This window comes from Theropithecus gelada, chromosome 1 (assembly GCF_003255815.1).
Source record: "Theropithecus gelada isolate Dixy chromosome 1, Tgel_1.0, whole genome shotgun sequence".
Classification (NCBI taxonomy): Eukaryota; Metazoa; Chordata; class Mammalia; order Primates; family Cercopithecidae; genus Theropithecus; species Theropithecus gelada.
This window is the reverse complement of record NC_037668.1, coordinates 30,822,211-30,837,844: the sequence shown is the minus strand read 5'-3', so window position 1 is coordinate 30,837,844 and position 15,634 is coordinate 30,822,211. Positions and strand designations below refer to the sequence as shown.

The following is a 15,634-nucleotide window of genomic DNA, read 5'->3' as shown; positions in this document are numbered from 1 at the left end:
TGCCTCTGGGGGTGATGACCAGTCCCCTGGGTGTCCTCTCGTGGGACACGTAATGGCTGCCAGACCCGCCGTGGGGCCGCCCGCTTCTTCAGCGCAGCAACGCCGTTCCCTTGGAAACTGATGTGTAGCTTGTGGGGAGAAGCTTCGAGGCTGGGAAATCCTGCTCCATGTCCCTTTTCACACGAGCACGGCATCCTCCGTGTTTCTTGCCAGAATTAATTCCTGCTGTGATGGCTTCTAAGGGGTGACTTTCCAGTTCCACCATCCCTTCCTATTAGTTGGCTTTCCACTGTTAGGAGAGCGTTCCCCCTCCGTGTTTGCTCGCCGTGTAGGCTGGGGGTGCTGTGTCCCTGGCAGGTCTGATCTGGCCCATCAGGATTTGTCTGCGTGCTGCAGCCGCCTCGCATCTGGCAGTGGCATCCTTCCGCATCCTGCGTTCATGTCTGTCGCTCTGTGGGCCACGGGTGTGTGCGAGGGGCAGCTTGGAGAGCACGGCCCCCGCTTCCAGTGTCGGCCCCGGGAGTCCTCCGTTGTGGCTCTGGGACAGGTGGCGGGCACGAGGCTGGCCGCTGCTTCGGGACCCAAACCGCGTTCTGGGAACAGCTCCTGAATTTCCCCAGCACACGTCCCTGCTGCCACACCATGCGCGTCATCCACAGCCACAGAACAAGCCACCCTAGCCCTTAGCCACCTAAGGCAGCGGGCGTGAGAGTCTCGGTTCCTGAGGGTCTCGGTGCCTGAGGGTCTCGGTTCCTGAGGGTCTCAGTGCGTGAGGGTCTCGGTGCCTGAGGGTCTCGGTGCGTGAGGGTCTCGGTGCCTGAGGGTCTCGGTTCCGGAGGGTCTCAGTTCCGGAGGGTCTCGGTTCCTGAGGGTCTCGGTTCCTGAGGGTCGTGGTCTGGGCGGGGGATTGGGCTCGAGGTGTTCAGACCAGCCCAAGACCCTGTGGAGGGGCTTCAGGCGTGAACAGCCAGGGGTCCCTGGAGTCATCTTGGAGACGGGATGCCACACGCATGTGTCTCACACGCAGCTCGACCAGGTCCAGCAGCTCTGCATGCGAGGGGGCCACTGGCTGGCAGAAGCGTCTGTTGGACTAGCCTCATGGGCACTTTCTGGCCAGCAGGTCCCAGGAACCGCCAAAGGAAGCCCTAGAGACGACCCTGCCTGCTCACACCACCTCCCGGTCCTTAGCGCCTGTGCTGGGCCTGTGCGTGTCCCATCCCTGTGCCTGGGGGGCTACTGCGAGGTGCCTGAATCTGTGCTGGTGGCTTAGATACACTCTCTCATTCGTCCGTCCTCCCCACATGGTAAGAGGGCGCCCACTGCATGCCAGACACCGTCCAAAGCCTTTGGGCCTCTCCCATGAATGAGGCAGCAGAGCCCTGCCTGGTGGAGGCTGCTTTGGTGGGAGGCAGGCCGTGAGTTATCACACGTGTGTTCTGCGCAGCCTCGTCACGTGACACTTTCCCACGCCCAGCTCAGCACGAAGAGGAGGCTTTGTGTGTCCCCCGCTCGGCCACGTGGGACCCACAGCGGGGCCCTGGTGCTGCGGCCTGGCCTGCTCTGAGGCTTCTCTGACTGCACGCACGTCGCATCACTGCAGTGACAAATCCACAAACGTAACAGCTCAGCAGGACGCAGATTTATGAGCTTGCAGTTCTAGAGGTCATTGGCCCGACACGGGTCCCACTGGGCTAAAGTCAAGGTGTAGGCAGGGCTGGTTCCCCACAGAAGCCTCCGGGGAGAATCTGTGTCCTCGCCTTTTCCAGCTCCAAAGCTGCCTGCGTTCCTCCTCCATCTTCAAAACCAGCCGGGTCCCACCTCTCCAGCCTCCAACCTTCATCATTACCTCCGCGGCTGACCACACTGAATCTTCAGATAAACTGGGACCTGAGTGGGGTCCCCATCTACTTCAGCCCTAGGGACCCCAAAATCAATTAACCACTGCCCAAAACCGCTTCCACCCATCCACGCTGAGACACACTGCCCTGCTGCCCACCCAGGAGCCAGCACGACTCCCTCCCAGGCCCAGCAGCACCCCAGGGCAACAGGGAGCCCCTCAAAGGCAGCATCCCTGCCCGGGCCCCCGCACATTGCAGAGTGCACCTCGGTGCTTTCAAAGGGCACAGGACTCTCCTCACTGAGCCGCAACGAAGAGCATGTGTTCTATATGTGGTCACACTCACCGTCAACACTCGCCATCACACTTGCCAATAGCTGGATGCAGCGGCTCACGCCTGTAATCCCAACACTTTGGGAGGCCAAGGTGGGCAGATCACTTGAGCCCAGGAGTTTGAGATCAGCCTGGGAACATGGTGAAACCCCATCTCTACAAAAGATGCCAAACTTAGCTGGGCGTGGTGGCGTGCACCTGTAATCCCAGCTACTCAAGAGGCTGAGGTGGGAGGATTGATTAAGCTCAGGAGGTCAAGGCTGCAGTGAGCTGAGACTGCGCCACTGCACTCCGGCCTGGGCGACAGAGCGAGACCCCATCTCAACAACAGCAACAACAAACCTTCCAACAGGCTGTCTCTCCAAACATTGGGAGTCCTTCTTCTGCATGACTTTCTGGCATCTAGCTTTCCACAGTGCAGGTCTCTCTTGGGTCCAGGTTTCCTCAACCCGCTGAGTGTGTGATGGGAGCTGCCTGTGGTGGGCGGGGTAGGCTGGTGGCACGTCCACATCAGACGCCCAGGCCGGCCTCGGACAGGCTCTTCCCTCTGTGGCCTGGCAGGGTTGGAATTCATTCCCACGCGCCTTCTCCCAGGTCCTGCTGTGGAGATTGGCTGCTTTCTTCCCCTCTGGGATCCTTCTCCTCTCAGGTCAGACTTTGTTCCTGCCCCTGGGAGCATCTGGGCCACAGGGGATGGCAAGGGGGTCATGAGGAGATCTGGCAGCCCCTCAGGGAGGTGTTATGGGGCCCCCAGGCAGCAGAGCCTGCCTTCGAGGGAGGGGAAAGCTGCCTCCGTGTGGACGGATATGCAGAGGGGCTTGGCGGTTTGGGGCGCTCGCTCAGATGTGTGCAGATACCCTCAAATGTCCGCACTCCCATTCTCAAAATCCCAGTCATTCCCAATCAGCCTCTGCTCTGCTCTGAAGGCCAGTGCCCCTGAAATTGGTGTGCTGGAACTCAACCCTAGTGTTCGTCAGTCTTTGTGTCACTGTAAAGAAATGCCTGATACTGGGTCATATAAAGAAAAGAGGTGGACAGGCGCGGTGGTTCACACCTGTAATCCCAGCACTTTGGGAGGCCGAGGCGGGCGGATCACGAGGTCAGGAGATCGAGATCATCCTGGCTAACACGGTGAAACCCCGTCTCTACTAAAAAAATACCAAAAATTAGCCGGGCGTGGTGGCGGGAGCCTGTAGTCCCAGCTACTCAGGAGGCTGAGGCAGGAGAATGGCGCAAATGCGGGAGGCAGAGCTTGCAGTGAGCCGAGATCGCACACTGCACTCCAGCCTGGGCGACAGAGCTAGAGTCCGTCTCAAAAAAAAAAAAAGAGGTTTGGGCCAGACGCAGTGGCTCACACCTGTAATCCCAGCACTTTGGGAGGCTGAGGTGGGCGGATCACCTGAGATCAGGAGTTTGAGACCAGCCTGACCAACATGGTGAAGCCCCGTCTGTACTAAAAATACAAAAACTAGCCAGGCATGGTGGAGGGCACCAGCTACTCAGGAGGCTGAGGCAGGAGAGTCGCTTGAACCCACGAGGTGAAGGTTGCAGTGAGCTGAGATCACACCACCGCACTGCAGCCTGGTGGACAAAGTGATACTCATCTTAAAAGAAAGAAATAAAAATAAGAAGAAAAGAGGTTTGATTGGTCAGGGTTCTGCGGGCCGTACAGGGAACGTGATGGCATCTGCTTCTGGGGAAGCCTCAGGAAGCCTCCAGTCACGGTGGAGTGTGAAGGAACCGTGTCTCCCACGGTGGGAGGGGAAGCAAGAGGGTGGAGGTGCCACACACTTGCAAATAACCAGATCTTCCATGAACTCGCTCGTCACCAAGGAGATGGCCCACCCCTTCATGAGGGAGCCGCCCCACGACCCCAACACCTCCCACCAGGCCCACCTCCAACACCAGGGGGTCCAGTTCAACACGAGACTTGTGGGGGACACACAAGACCTGTGGGGGACACACGTCCAAACCAAATCCGTCCAAACCGAATGGAGGTGACGGCAGGAAGAGGTGAGGTCTCTGGGAGATTCAGCCATGGGGACTCTGCCCTCGTGGAGACGATTAGTGCCTCATAAAAGGGCTTGAGGGCTGGGCGTGGTGGCTCAAGCCTGTAATCCCAGCATTTTGGGAGGCCGAGGCGGGCAGATCACAAGGTCAGGAGATCGAGACCATCCTGGCTAACACAGTGAAACCCCGTCTCTACTAAAAAAAATACAAAAAAACTAGCCAGGCGAGGTGGTGGGCGCCTGTAGTCCCAGCTACTCGGGAGGCTGAGGCAGGAGAATGGCGTAAACCCGGGAGGCGGAGCTTGCAGTGAGCTGAGATCTGACCACTGCACTCCAGCCTGGGCGACAGAGCGAGACTCCGTCTCAAAAAAAATAAAAATAAAAAGGGCTTGAGGGAGCCCTTCTGTCCCTCAGCCACGTGAGGACACAGACGGGCACCGCCTTCAAGGAACAGGCTTTCATAGGACGTCAAGGCTGCTGGCACCTTGACTATGGACTTCCCGGCCTCCAGAACTGGGAGGAATGAATTTCTGTGGTTTGCGAAGACCCAGTCATGGGTGTTTTCCTGCAGCAGCGGGAATGGGCGACGACCACGTCTGAGACAACGTCTTGCCTCTTACCTAAGAGACCCCGCAAGCTGTTAGCTCCCGTGGCCGCTGGAGCACTGACCACCGGGCAGGGGACGCGACATCCAGCAGAACATCATTTCCAGAGCTGGTGGGAGCATGAATCCTCAGAGTAAAGAATTTCATGAGTCATGCGAGGGAGGAATAGAAATAACCCCACACGTGGAAGCTCCGCAGAGTCCCCCTGAGTCGGGAAGCGACGAACGCACCGCGTGGCAGGACGCCAGCCGGAGATCCGGTGACCCATGATCCCTGGAAAGGAGCCAAATGTTTAAAATTACCCCAACAGATAACATGGTATGCCCAGCTCCTAAAATGCAGTGACACAACCGCGATGTTGACACCAAGAGGGCATACGAGAGAGGGAAAGTAGAACCCAATCTCAGGCGGTAAATCAGAAAACCCTAAATAAAACATTAAACATTGAAATCCAGCCATGTGTGAGACACGCACACACACCTCCCTTGCCAAGTTGGAGTTTAGATCCTAGGAGCCCCAAAAAAGGTTCAACATTAGAAATTCTTGACATTAACACGTTAAAAGAGAAAACCATTGAGTATCTCAATTCAACATATATTCATGATTTTTTTCAAAAAGATGTAAAGCAGACTTTATTCACAGAGGGCCACGGCGGTGGAACCCCTGCCCCGGGCGTTGCAGTGGGGAGAGAGACTGGACTCCGCCCCACAGGAAAAGCTTTTAATGAAAGAGGAAGTGGAAATTAGCATGATCAAGGGTGTCTAGGAAAAAACTGCAGCACACGTCGCGTGGAATATCAGAAATGCAGGGAGGATGCCGGCTAAACTCCTGTGTCTGACGTTGTCCAGGGTTCCGATCCTCGCGTGGCCGGCCCCAGCCTGAGCCGCATCTCCGGGTGGCACCGTTCACACGTGTCCAGGAGCGGCTCCTTGCATCCCTCCACCAGGCGTCTCTGGCCAGGCCGCCTCCCCAGCGGCTGCATGCTCTCACCTGGCCGCTGTTAGAAGGACACTGTCCACATCCTCAGAAGGAACTTTCCCGGCCTGAGCCCCCACAGCACACACACTCCTCCAACTGAAGATTCACCGGAAATTTCCCTGAGTTGTGCCAAGAACCAAGGGGCACCGTGTCATCTGGGGCCACCATAGATGCCATATCACAGTCGAGGACAAATTCGCCCAAGACCAGGGGACAGCAGGTCCCTGTCATCCAGGACATGTGGACCCAGCAGGGCTGGCTGAGCCTGCTCCACAGCCCCGCCCCAGGCACATTTGAAGACTGAGGGGTGGTCTTGGGTGCTGGTCAGTTCACACCAGGGATCTGCCAGCCCAGCCAAAGAGTCACAGCTGTCCCTTCCCAAAGGCCTCCCTCAGGCTGGGCAGGGCCCACCCCAGGCCCACCGCAGCCAACGGACACGGCCTCAGGCCGGCGGGTGGCACGCGGGAGTGCAGGCCAGGCTCTAGCTGGGTTGGATTGAACCCCTAGTGATTTTCCTGAGGTTGGAGGCAGGCAGGGCGGGCCTCAGTGTCTGGGCAACTCAGAGTGGAGATGGCCCCTAGAGAAGGGAGTGTTCGACGTCCGCCTGGAGGATTTGTCAGGAAACCCCCCCCAGGATGCCGGGAAACCCCCCTCAGGATGCCGGGAAACGCCCCCCAGGATGACCGTGGGGCCTGTCTCCAGCTGCTTTGCCTCCTGTTTGAAGGAACGCCATGTGGCACATTGAGATCCAGGAGGGGCGACTCGAGGCCTTCCGGACAGCTGACCGTGAGGAGGCAGAGGCTGCGGGGCGGCGGCTCCAGGTGCGAGCAGCCCGGCAGCTGTGCAGGGAGCAGGAGGCCCTGGGGAAGATGGAGCGGAACCGGCTGCTGAGAATCCGGTAAGCGGCACCCAGGCCCACCCGTGCCCGTCCCAGCAGCTCCTGTCAGTCCGTCCGCCCTCTCCCCAGGGGTCTCCTCACCCTCCGCATCTGTCCAGCTCCACCTCCACCCTCCCTGCCTCCTCCCAGCTTGCTCCTCTGCTGGACCCTTGAGTCCTTCCCAAGTGTCAGGCGCCCCCCTGCACCTGCCCAGAGCCCCAGCCCTCCCGAGATGCCACAGCCACGATACCGCCACTAAAGCCGGCTACTAAAGCCGCACTCCAGCGAGACTGCCTCTCCCCTTTCCCTCCGGCAGCCCCATCGTCTTCCCAGCCAGGCCATTCTCTGGGCTCCGTCCCTGCCCCTGGCTGCTCCTTTGCACCCCTCCCACGGCCCCCACCCCCCGCAGCCATGGAGTGCTCAGGCCTGTTCCCCACATGTCCCCTGTCATGAGTCTCCTGCTCAGCCAGGGCCCAGCCACCTCCTAGGCCAGTCCCCAAGTGCTTCACAGGCCATCAGGCCAGCTGTCCCAACCTGCCATGAGCCTCTCTCCTCGTGACCCCCTTCGGGCCTCCATCCCCTCCCCCATCTCGTTCCCTCCCTTCAGCTGCCCAGGCCACAAACCCCTGTGGAATCCAGGCCCTGGGCTGCAGACACGAGGTCCCCAGCGCCTGCCTCCTTCCTCCCCACAGCACTGCTGTGCCTGCGCCATCCTCTTCCCAGACCCCTGCCCGGCTGGGATCGAATCTTGCCTTTGGTGGTTCCCTGGCACTGGAGCCGCAGTGGCGTGGAGAGTGTGACATCTGTGTGGCCCACGGCACCAGCTCTCCAGGGACCCTCGCTCCTCCCCAAGGGAGGCTGTGCAGGGCAGAGCTGAGCGAAAGAGCCCACGGTGTCTCTGGGACACGAGCTCCAGCTGTGCAGGGCTTGGGGGCAGGTGGGACGTGTGATGCCCTCTGATGGCCCCGCGTCCCCACAGGAAGTCGCTGCACGCCCAGAAGGAGCTCGGGCTCAGGCACCAGAAGCTGCTGGAGGATGCCCGGAAGAACCACAAGGTCGCCGTGCGGTTCCTGAAGGCCTCCCTGGGAAGGTAGGGCCTCCCTTCGATGTCCTTAGGGAGAAACCCAAGAATACACGTCACTTGCTTTTGTCTTGACATTCCCTGATTTTATTATTTATTTACTTAAGATGGAAGCTTGCTGGAGTGCAGTGGCGTGATCTTGGCTCACTGCTCTGCCTCCCAGGTTCAAGTGATTCTCCTGCCTTAGCCTCCTGAGTAGCTGGGACTACAGGCATGCGCCACCACGCCCAGCTAATTTTTGTATTTTTAGTAGAGACAGGGTTTTACCATGTTGACCAGGCTGGTCTCGAACTCCCGACCTCAGGTGATCTGCCCGCCTCAGCCTCCCAAAGTGCTGGGATTACAGGTGTGAGCCACCGCACCCAGCCTCCTGGTTTTATTATTGAATCACCACCTTACCATCAAAAACCAATAAACATGTATTTTTAGTGTGAGGTGCTGTTTCTTTTCAGAAGAGGCCCGTGAGACGCGCTGGGCACGTTCCTGCTGTGTTCTCGTGGCCTGGCCCCCCGGGGCGTGTTCCTGCCGTGTTCTCGTGGCCTGGCCCTCCGTGGCATGTTCCCGCCATGTCGTCATGGCCTGGCCCTCCGGGGTACGTTCCCGCCGTGTCCTCATGACCTGGCCCTCCAGGGCATGTTCCCGCCATGTCCTCATGGCCTGGCCCTCCAGGGCGTGTTCCCGCCGTGTCCTCGTGGCCTGGCCCTCCGGGGCGTGTTCCCACCATGTCCTCGTGGCCTGGCCCTCCAGGGCATGTTCCTGCCGTGTCCTCGTGGCCTGGCTTCTACGCCAGCACCTTTTGCCCATCCCGCCTCTTGTGTTGTCCCCGTTAATCATGTTCCTGGTGGAAATGACAGCACTGAGGTTCCTTTAATTACACCCCACACGGCATCGCTGTGTCACTTCCTCGGTTAAAAGTGTGGCCGTTTGTGGTGGCGCACGCCTGTGATTCCAGCGCTTCGGGAGGCTGAGGCTGAGGCAGGAGGATCACCTGGGCCTGAGAGCTGTGATCGCACCACTGCTCGCCAGCCTGGATGACAGAGCCTCAAAAATGTTTAAATGTCCTTCCTCAGAATCCGAGAGCAAGAGAAGAAGGAGGAGATGAAGTGCCAGGAGCACATGAGGCGACGCATGGACGCGGTGGTGGCGCTGAAGGGCAGCATCTCCGCGAACCGGGTAGGCCCCCGCAGCCCCACCCAGCCTCTCCCTCAGCCCTTGCCAGGGTCCGTCCCTGGGCCCCTGCTCCTTGGGTGCCAGGCCTGTGTCCTCGGGTGTCCAGGGTTGACCCACACACTTGGTGGCCCCTGGAGGCTTCCCAAGCCTGTGCCACAGATTTGCCCACGGGTTCTATGTGGGTCAGGGCCAGGCACTGGGGTCAGGCAGGAGCAGGCAGCCCAGCCCGCTCCCATGGGGCCTGGTCTTGTTGGAGGAGACACGTGGCGGGCCCGGGCGCCTCGAGGCCATGCCCTGGGCCCAAGGCTGGGGGTTCAGGCTGAGAAAATGGTGGGAAGGGTGGGAACAGAATCTGCAAAGGCTCAGAGGTGAGGGGCAGAGGCAGGCAGGTGACGTACAGGGGCAGCCCCAGCCCCACGCTTGGGTTGTGTGGACAATTTGCCAGCTGTCTCCCGCGGGCTCTGCAGATGTCAATGTTGGTTTAAGGCCCAGTGTGTGAGCATGTGTGTGTGCAGGTTTGCATGTGTGTGTGCATGTGTCTAGGTGTGCATGTGTGAGCATGTGTGTGCATGTGTGTGTAGGTTTGCATGTATGAGCGTATGTGTGTGCACATGTGTGCATGTGTGACCGTGTGTGTGCATGTGTGACCGTGTGTGTGCATGTGTGACCGTGTGTGCGTGTGTGAGCATGTGTGCACATGTGTCCAAGTGTGCCTGTGTGAGCACGTGTGTGCAGGTTTGCATGTATGAGCATAGATGTGTGCACATGTGTGCAGGTGTGGACATGTGTGTGTTCCCACGTGTGCTGACATTGTCACCTCAGTGCTCTCTATTTCCAAGGACACACTGCGGAAGTTCCAAGCATGGGGCCATGCCAAGGCAGAGCTGGCGGAGCAGAGGGTCCAGGCTGAGAAGAAGGCGATTCTGGCCCAGGGCGGGGATGCGTTCAGGCACCTTGTCCACCAGCGCCGGCGCCAGGAGCTGGAGGCCCAGAAGAGGTGAGGGTGGTGGCAGAGGTGCCACTGGGAGGCACCTGCCCAGTCAGTGGGTGCAGGGAGAGCCAAGGGGGCTCGGCTTTACATTAAGCAAAGCTGCTCTCTCTCCCAGGGCCCCCACTCAGGCGGCTGTGGGGCACGGGAACTGGGGTTCCAGGCCACCACCCTTGCCCTGCCTGGGCCTGACTCAGCCTGCCCAGCCCTGCCCCTACTCCAGTCCATGCCCAACCCTCGGCCCCTTCTCCCCTCTGAGACCCTGAAACCCCAGCCCCTCTCGAGAGCCTCCGTCTCCTGTTCTGACTTAGGAGGAGGGACTGGCAGGCTCTTTCCTGGCCCACCCGGGAGTCTCCAGGGAGCCTGTCCTGGGTTTTGCCCGAAGCTGCCTCATCCCGGGAGCCTGGCCCTTTCTCCCCATCCCAGTCCCCCCGTCCACGGCCCTGGCCAGTCACTGCTGAGGATGTGCCTGGGTGGGGGCTCCTGGCCCTCTCGCTGGGCAAGGCATCCTCCTCTGGGTGCCACAGAGCCCTGAGTGCGTCCTCCCCATCCCCGAGTCACGATCAGAGTTCTCCACCACCCATCAGCCTGCCCACCTTGTGGGGGGGTCCTGGCAGCGACGCCTACACATCCCTTAGCCTGGCGCAGGCCTGGCATGTAGGAGGCACCGGGGAGGTGCAGCTGCAGTGAGTGGATGAACATCTTCAGCCCTGGGGCTACCCTCAGTGGCAGCCCCACGCCAGCCTAGAAACAAGGGCTGGGAAGAAGCCTCGGGGCGGCCAAGGCTGCTGGGGGACTGGGCTGCTAAGTGGGCAGGGCCAGGCTGGGCAAGGCTAGGCAGGGCTGGGCTTGCAGGGCTGGGATTGGCAGGGCTGGACAGGACTGGGCTTGGAAGGGATGGGCTGGGCTGGGCAGGGCAGGGCTAAGCTGGGCAAGGCTGGGCTGGGCAGGGCTGGGCAGGACTAAGCTTGGCAGGGATGGGCTAGGGTGGGCCAGGCTGGGCTGGGCAGGGCTGGGCCGGGCAGGGCTGGGCTGAGCTGGGCAGGGCAGGGCTCTGCAAGGCAGGGCTGGGCAGGGCAGGGCTGGGCAGTGCTGGGCAGAGCAGGGCTTGGCAAGGCTGGGCTGGGCTGGGCTGGGCAGGGCTGGGCAGGGCTAGGCTGGGCTGGGCAGGGCTGGGCTGGACAGGGCTGGGCTGGGCAGGGCTGGGCAGGACTGGGCAGGACTGGGCTTGGCAGGGATGGGTTGGGCAGGGCTGGGCAGGCCTGGGGTTTAAGCCTAGAATCTCCGGCTTGGCCTCTGCCCATCTGCTCCCCACTGGAGCTTGTGTTTAGCCCCAGGACCAGGAAGTTCCCACCCCAAGAGCCCTGCTGGGCAGGATGGAGCCCCCAGGAGGGCGCTAGGGAGGGGCTGCCAGGCACCGTCTCTCCTGGGGCATGGTGGAGGCAGGGGACCTCTCACACTTGTCTGAGAAGCGACTCCACGCAGGGCCTTCGAGGAGGAGCAGAAGCTCAGAAAGCAGGAGATCGTCAGTCGGATTCTAAAAGAGGAGGCTGAGGAGGAAAAAAGAAAGAAACAGCATCCCCCGACCAAGGCCACTCACCGGCCGACCCTGAGGGACAAGACCTGGAACTATATCTCCGACTATTGCGAGGAGAAGACCACAGCCCCAACCAACACGTACACACTGGTGAGCAAACGCCACACACCTGTGGAGGGCAGGTGGGGCCTCAGGCTCAGGTGTGGTGAGACATCCTCTGAGGACCTCAGCACCACGGCCACCTGCAGGGGGTTGCTGAGCCCACTGAGTGGCCGCCACTCAGCTCAGGGGCAAGGGGACAAGACCCACCACAGACCCACCACATGAGAGAGGCCCATGGCCACAGCATCCCCAGCAAGGGTCCAGTGTGCTCCTGGCCTCACCCCAGCAGTGTTGCTGCCCACCAGGCTGGGACCACCTTGCCTGGCCCTGTAGAGAGCTGGGTCAGCCGCCTTGCCAGGGAGATGTGCACAGCCGTTCAGACCACATGCCTGGGATCACCCTGCTACAAAGCCCTCCTGATAGCACCCAGGGGACAGCTTTCCTGTCACTCATTCATTCACTCAATCATTCATTCACTCACTCATCTTTTATTCATTCATTCATTCATTCACTCATCATTCATTCACTTATTCATTCAGTCATTCATTCACTCATTCATTCACTTATCCTTTACTCATTCATTCACTCGCTCATTCATTCACTCATTCACTCACTGATTCACTCATTCACTCATTCATTCATTCACTCTCTCATTCGCTCATTCATTCACTCACACATTCACTCATTCACTCACTCACTCACTCACTCACTCACTCACTCACATCCAGGGCCTGCTTGGTGTCCTCTGCTGCTGCAGGCAACTGGCTTCAGTTGGGGGAATGTATTTCTAGTTTACTTTTCCCTAAAGGTGTGGGGTAGGGACGATGGTCCTCTCCTGAGTCTGGCACAGTGCTGCAGTCTCTGCCCTTGTGTACCCCAAAACCTGAAGGTCAAGGTCATTGCTCCAACAGGTGCCGTGCTGGGAAAGAGCAAGCCTTGGGCCGCCTCAGCTTTGGCCTCTACAGGGTCTCTGTGGTGCCCCTCAGGGCACCAGAGAAGGTCCTTTCCTGCTCCCCAGCTCCCAGTGCTCGGGCCAAGCCTCTGCCCCATCCACCCCTCACTGCCCGTCTCACGCCGGGGCCTTGGCACCTGCCAATGCCTCTGCCGGGAGTGCTCTGCTGCCCTCCTTGCTCCAGAGAAGCCTCCCCTGCCCCCAGCCCCCCCCTCCCCCCCCGTGAGCTGCTCCCGTGATTTTCTGTGGCACCACCTGTATCACTGTGCGGGTCACAGCAGACAGCAGTGCGCTGCCCCGTCCAGACTTCCTGTCCGTCGCTCCATAAGACGGTCCCCAGCGGGCTGGGCGCAGTGGCTCACGCCTGTAATCCCAGCACTTTGGGAGGCTGAGGTGGGCGGATCACAAGGTCAGGAGATCAAGACCACGGTGAAACCCCGCCTCTACTAAAAATACAAAAAATTAGCCGGGCGCGGTGGCGGGTGCCTGTAGTCCCAGCTACTTGGGAGGCTAAGGCAGGAGAATGGCAGGAACCCGGGAGGCGGAGCTTGCAGTGAGCCGAGATCGCGCCACTGCACTCCAGCCAGGGGGAGAGAGCGAGACTCCGTCTCAAAAAAAAAAAAAAAAAAACCAAAAAAAAAGACGGTCCCCAGGAAGAGGAACCCTGTCAACCCGGCTGAGTGCTCCCTTCTCCGGCAGGCCTGGGACAGCACCAGAGCAGATGGGCAAGGCCCAGTCCCCAGACGCATTCTGAGGAAACCACCACGGCCATCCCCCCGGGGTCAGCCTGGGGCTTTTCCCGGGCATGGCTTATATCCCCAGAAAGGAGAACCAGGCAAGGTGCGGTGGCTCACACCTGTAATCCCAGCACTTTGGGAGGCTAGGGTGAGTGGATCATGAGATCAAGAGTTCGAGACCAGCCTGGCCAACATAGTGAAACCCTGTCTCTACTAAAAATACAAAACATTAGCCAGGTATGGTGGCGGGCGCCTGCAATCCCAGCTACTTGGGAGGCTGAGGCGGGAGAATCATGTGAACCCAGGAGATGGAAGTTGCAGTGAACTGAGATCACGCCACTGCACTCCAGCCCAGGTGACAGTGCAAGACTGCATCTCAAAAAAAAAAAAAAAAACAGAGAACAGATGAGTGCCTGAGGACCAGCGCCAGGGATTCCAGTCCATGAATTAGAACATTTTCCTATCAAAGGACGTTTTTTGCAGACTCTTCTGAGCATTGTAGAAAAATATTTAATAATGTATTAAAATACTTATATTTCAAGTAGAAAAAGTTACAAAACCGTGTGCACCGCTATCTCCATGCAGAGTACACGAGGCAGAAGAACAGGGGCAGGCAGCGGGCCGTACCAGCGGGAGCTGGGCCGAGTTTCTCTCCCCTGTTCTCTGCCATGAGCGTGTCTTCATGACGTTCCTCTCCCCGACTGCAGGACTACGAGGCTGCTGCAGGCCCCGGGCCCTCTCGGTTGGTGGACGTCATCTCCAGTGAGCTCATCCAGGGGGACCCCGGGGCCAGCTCAGAGGAGGAGACGTTAGCTGAGCCCGAGATCTCTGGGCTTTGGAACGAAGACTACAAGCCATACCAGGTACCAGCTCCTGCTCCTTTAGACGCCTGCAGATGGATCCCGGCCCTCTGTCGCCGGCTCCCCACCTCCCACACCTGCCCCGCCCACACCGGCTGCTCTGAGGCCTCTCCTGGCTGTGCCTGCCATCTCCTGTCACCCCCTCCTGCTCGTCGACGCCCCCCGCCTCCCTTTCCACACTCATGCCTTTCCTTCTTCGCGGAGCCTGGAGGGCACCACACGTGCTCGACGACAGACAGCTCCGTCACCGTGGTGTAACGGGGTGGGGCGGCGGGGCTCCGAGGCTGAAAGGCTGAGGGAATGACTCTGAGCTACTCCACGTACTGTTGGAGAAGCGTCTTTCTGGAAGAAGCGTGCAAACTTCCATTGACGGCCTTTTGTAAGAAACGCACCCCATCTGGCGCCGGGGTTCCTCCGCCTCTGAAAGAGCAGGTGCAGCAAGACACGGTCTCCGCAGCAGCGTGGCTCAGGCTGTGGTCCTGTCCCACGTGGGAGGGCAACGCCTGCCGCCCGGTTTCTGTAAGCGTTGGCCACCTCTACTGTCAGGGCAAAGGCCACCTGGTTCTGCTGTTTCTGAGGATGCCGGGCTGACCAGGGTGGTGAACAAGACAGGCCAGGCGGAGCCACCACCCGCACACTGGGGAACCCCAAGGGAGAAGGCTGCCTCTGGACAAGAGGAGGGTCCCAGGTGGCACCCCCCCAGGAAGCCAGGGAGGAGGCCGCCCGGCTGCCGGGCACGGGCACCGGCACCAGCAGGGGCAGCCCAGAGCCAGGACCCAGGCAGAGTCCACGCAGCTTCCAAAGGGACAGTTCAGGACTCTTCAGTTCTGATCTTCCCGGTTGCTGGTGTTGGCCAGGGAAGCGGCTTTTCATCTTGAGAAAGCCCACTGTGTGCTGACACTGCCCGCTCGAGAAACTGCTTCCTGCAGAACCTTTCAAAACCTTCCTCTTGTCCTGATTTAGCAATGTGGAAAGTTCCCCTCCACATCTTTCCCAGAAATCCACCTGAATCCGGAGCTGTCTGCTTTTCTTTGTTTCCTGGTTTCCCTTTTTCGGAAGTGAGGGCTCCCCGCCTTGTCAACGGAGCAGAAAGTCAGTCGGTCCATCGGGGCCTTTTCTGAGCAACTCAGAGCAACTCCCGGGCCGTGGGGCTCTTCCCGGGGCTGGTGGAGGCTGGTGGGGCTGGGCTGTCCGTGCTCCGCTAACCACTACCCTCGCCTCTGAGCTGCCACCAGTGCCGCCCGGATGGAGCCGCTAGCAGCCCCAGCCTCTGTCTCTGTGACCCCCAGGTGCCCAAGGAGGACGTGGACCGAAAGCCTGTGGGCGGGACGAAGATGGACAAGGACATCCTGGCGCGCACAGTGGAGAGACTGCGGAGCAGGGTGGTCCACAAGCAGGTGGTGCTGGGGCGTGAGTTCCAAGGTCGCCCCTTCAACAGCAAACCAGAGCTCCTGCACTTCAAGGTGAGCCCGAGCTGGGCCAGAAGGAGCAGGGGACAGGCAGCAGAACGGGACGGCAGGGGACAGGCGGCAGCACGGGACGGCAGGGGACAGGCGGCAGAACGGGAC

The 15,634-nt window shown here is 59.9% G+C and overlaps 1 protein-coding gene across 1 annotated transcript in view; it reads left to right on the top strand.

Moving 5' to 3' along the window:
- The window catches only part of LOC112622172 (cilia- and flagella-associated protein 74-like), a 76,337-nt gene that overhangs the window by 20,384 nt on the left and 40,319 nt on the right, over nt 1-15,634 (top strand). The window contains exons 7-13 of the mRNA XM_025381465.1: nt 6,487-6,660; nt 7,619-7,729; nt 8,791-8,893; nt 9,730-9,887; nt 11,364-11,565; nt 13,914-14,069; nt 15,356-15,529. Coding sequence (XP_025237250.1) covers nt 6,487-6,660; nt 7,619-7,729; nt 8,791-8,893; nt 9,730-9,887; nt 11,364-11,565; nt 13,914-14,069; nt 15,356-15,529 — 1,078 coding nt within the window. The remainder of the gene's footprint in view (nt 1-6,486; nt 6,661-7,618; nt 7,730-8,790; nt 8,894-9,729; nt 9,888-11,363; nt 11,566-13,913; nt 14,070-15,355; nt 15,530-15,634) is intronic.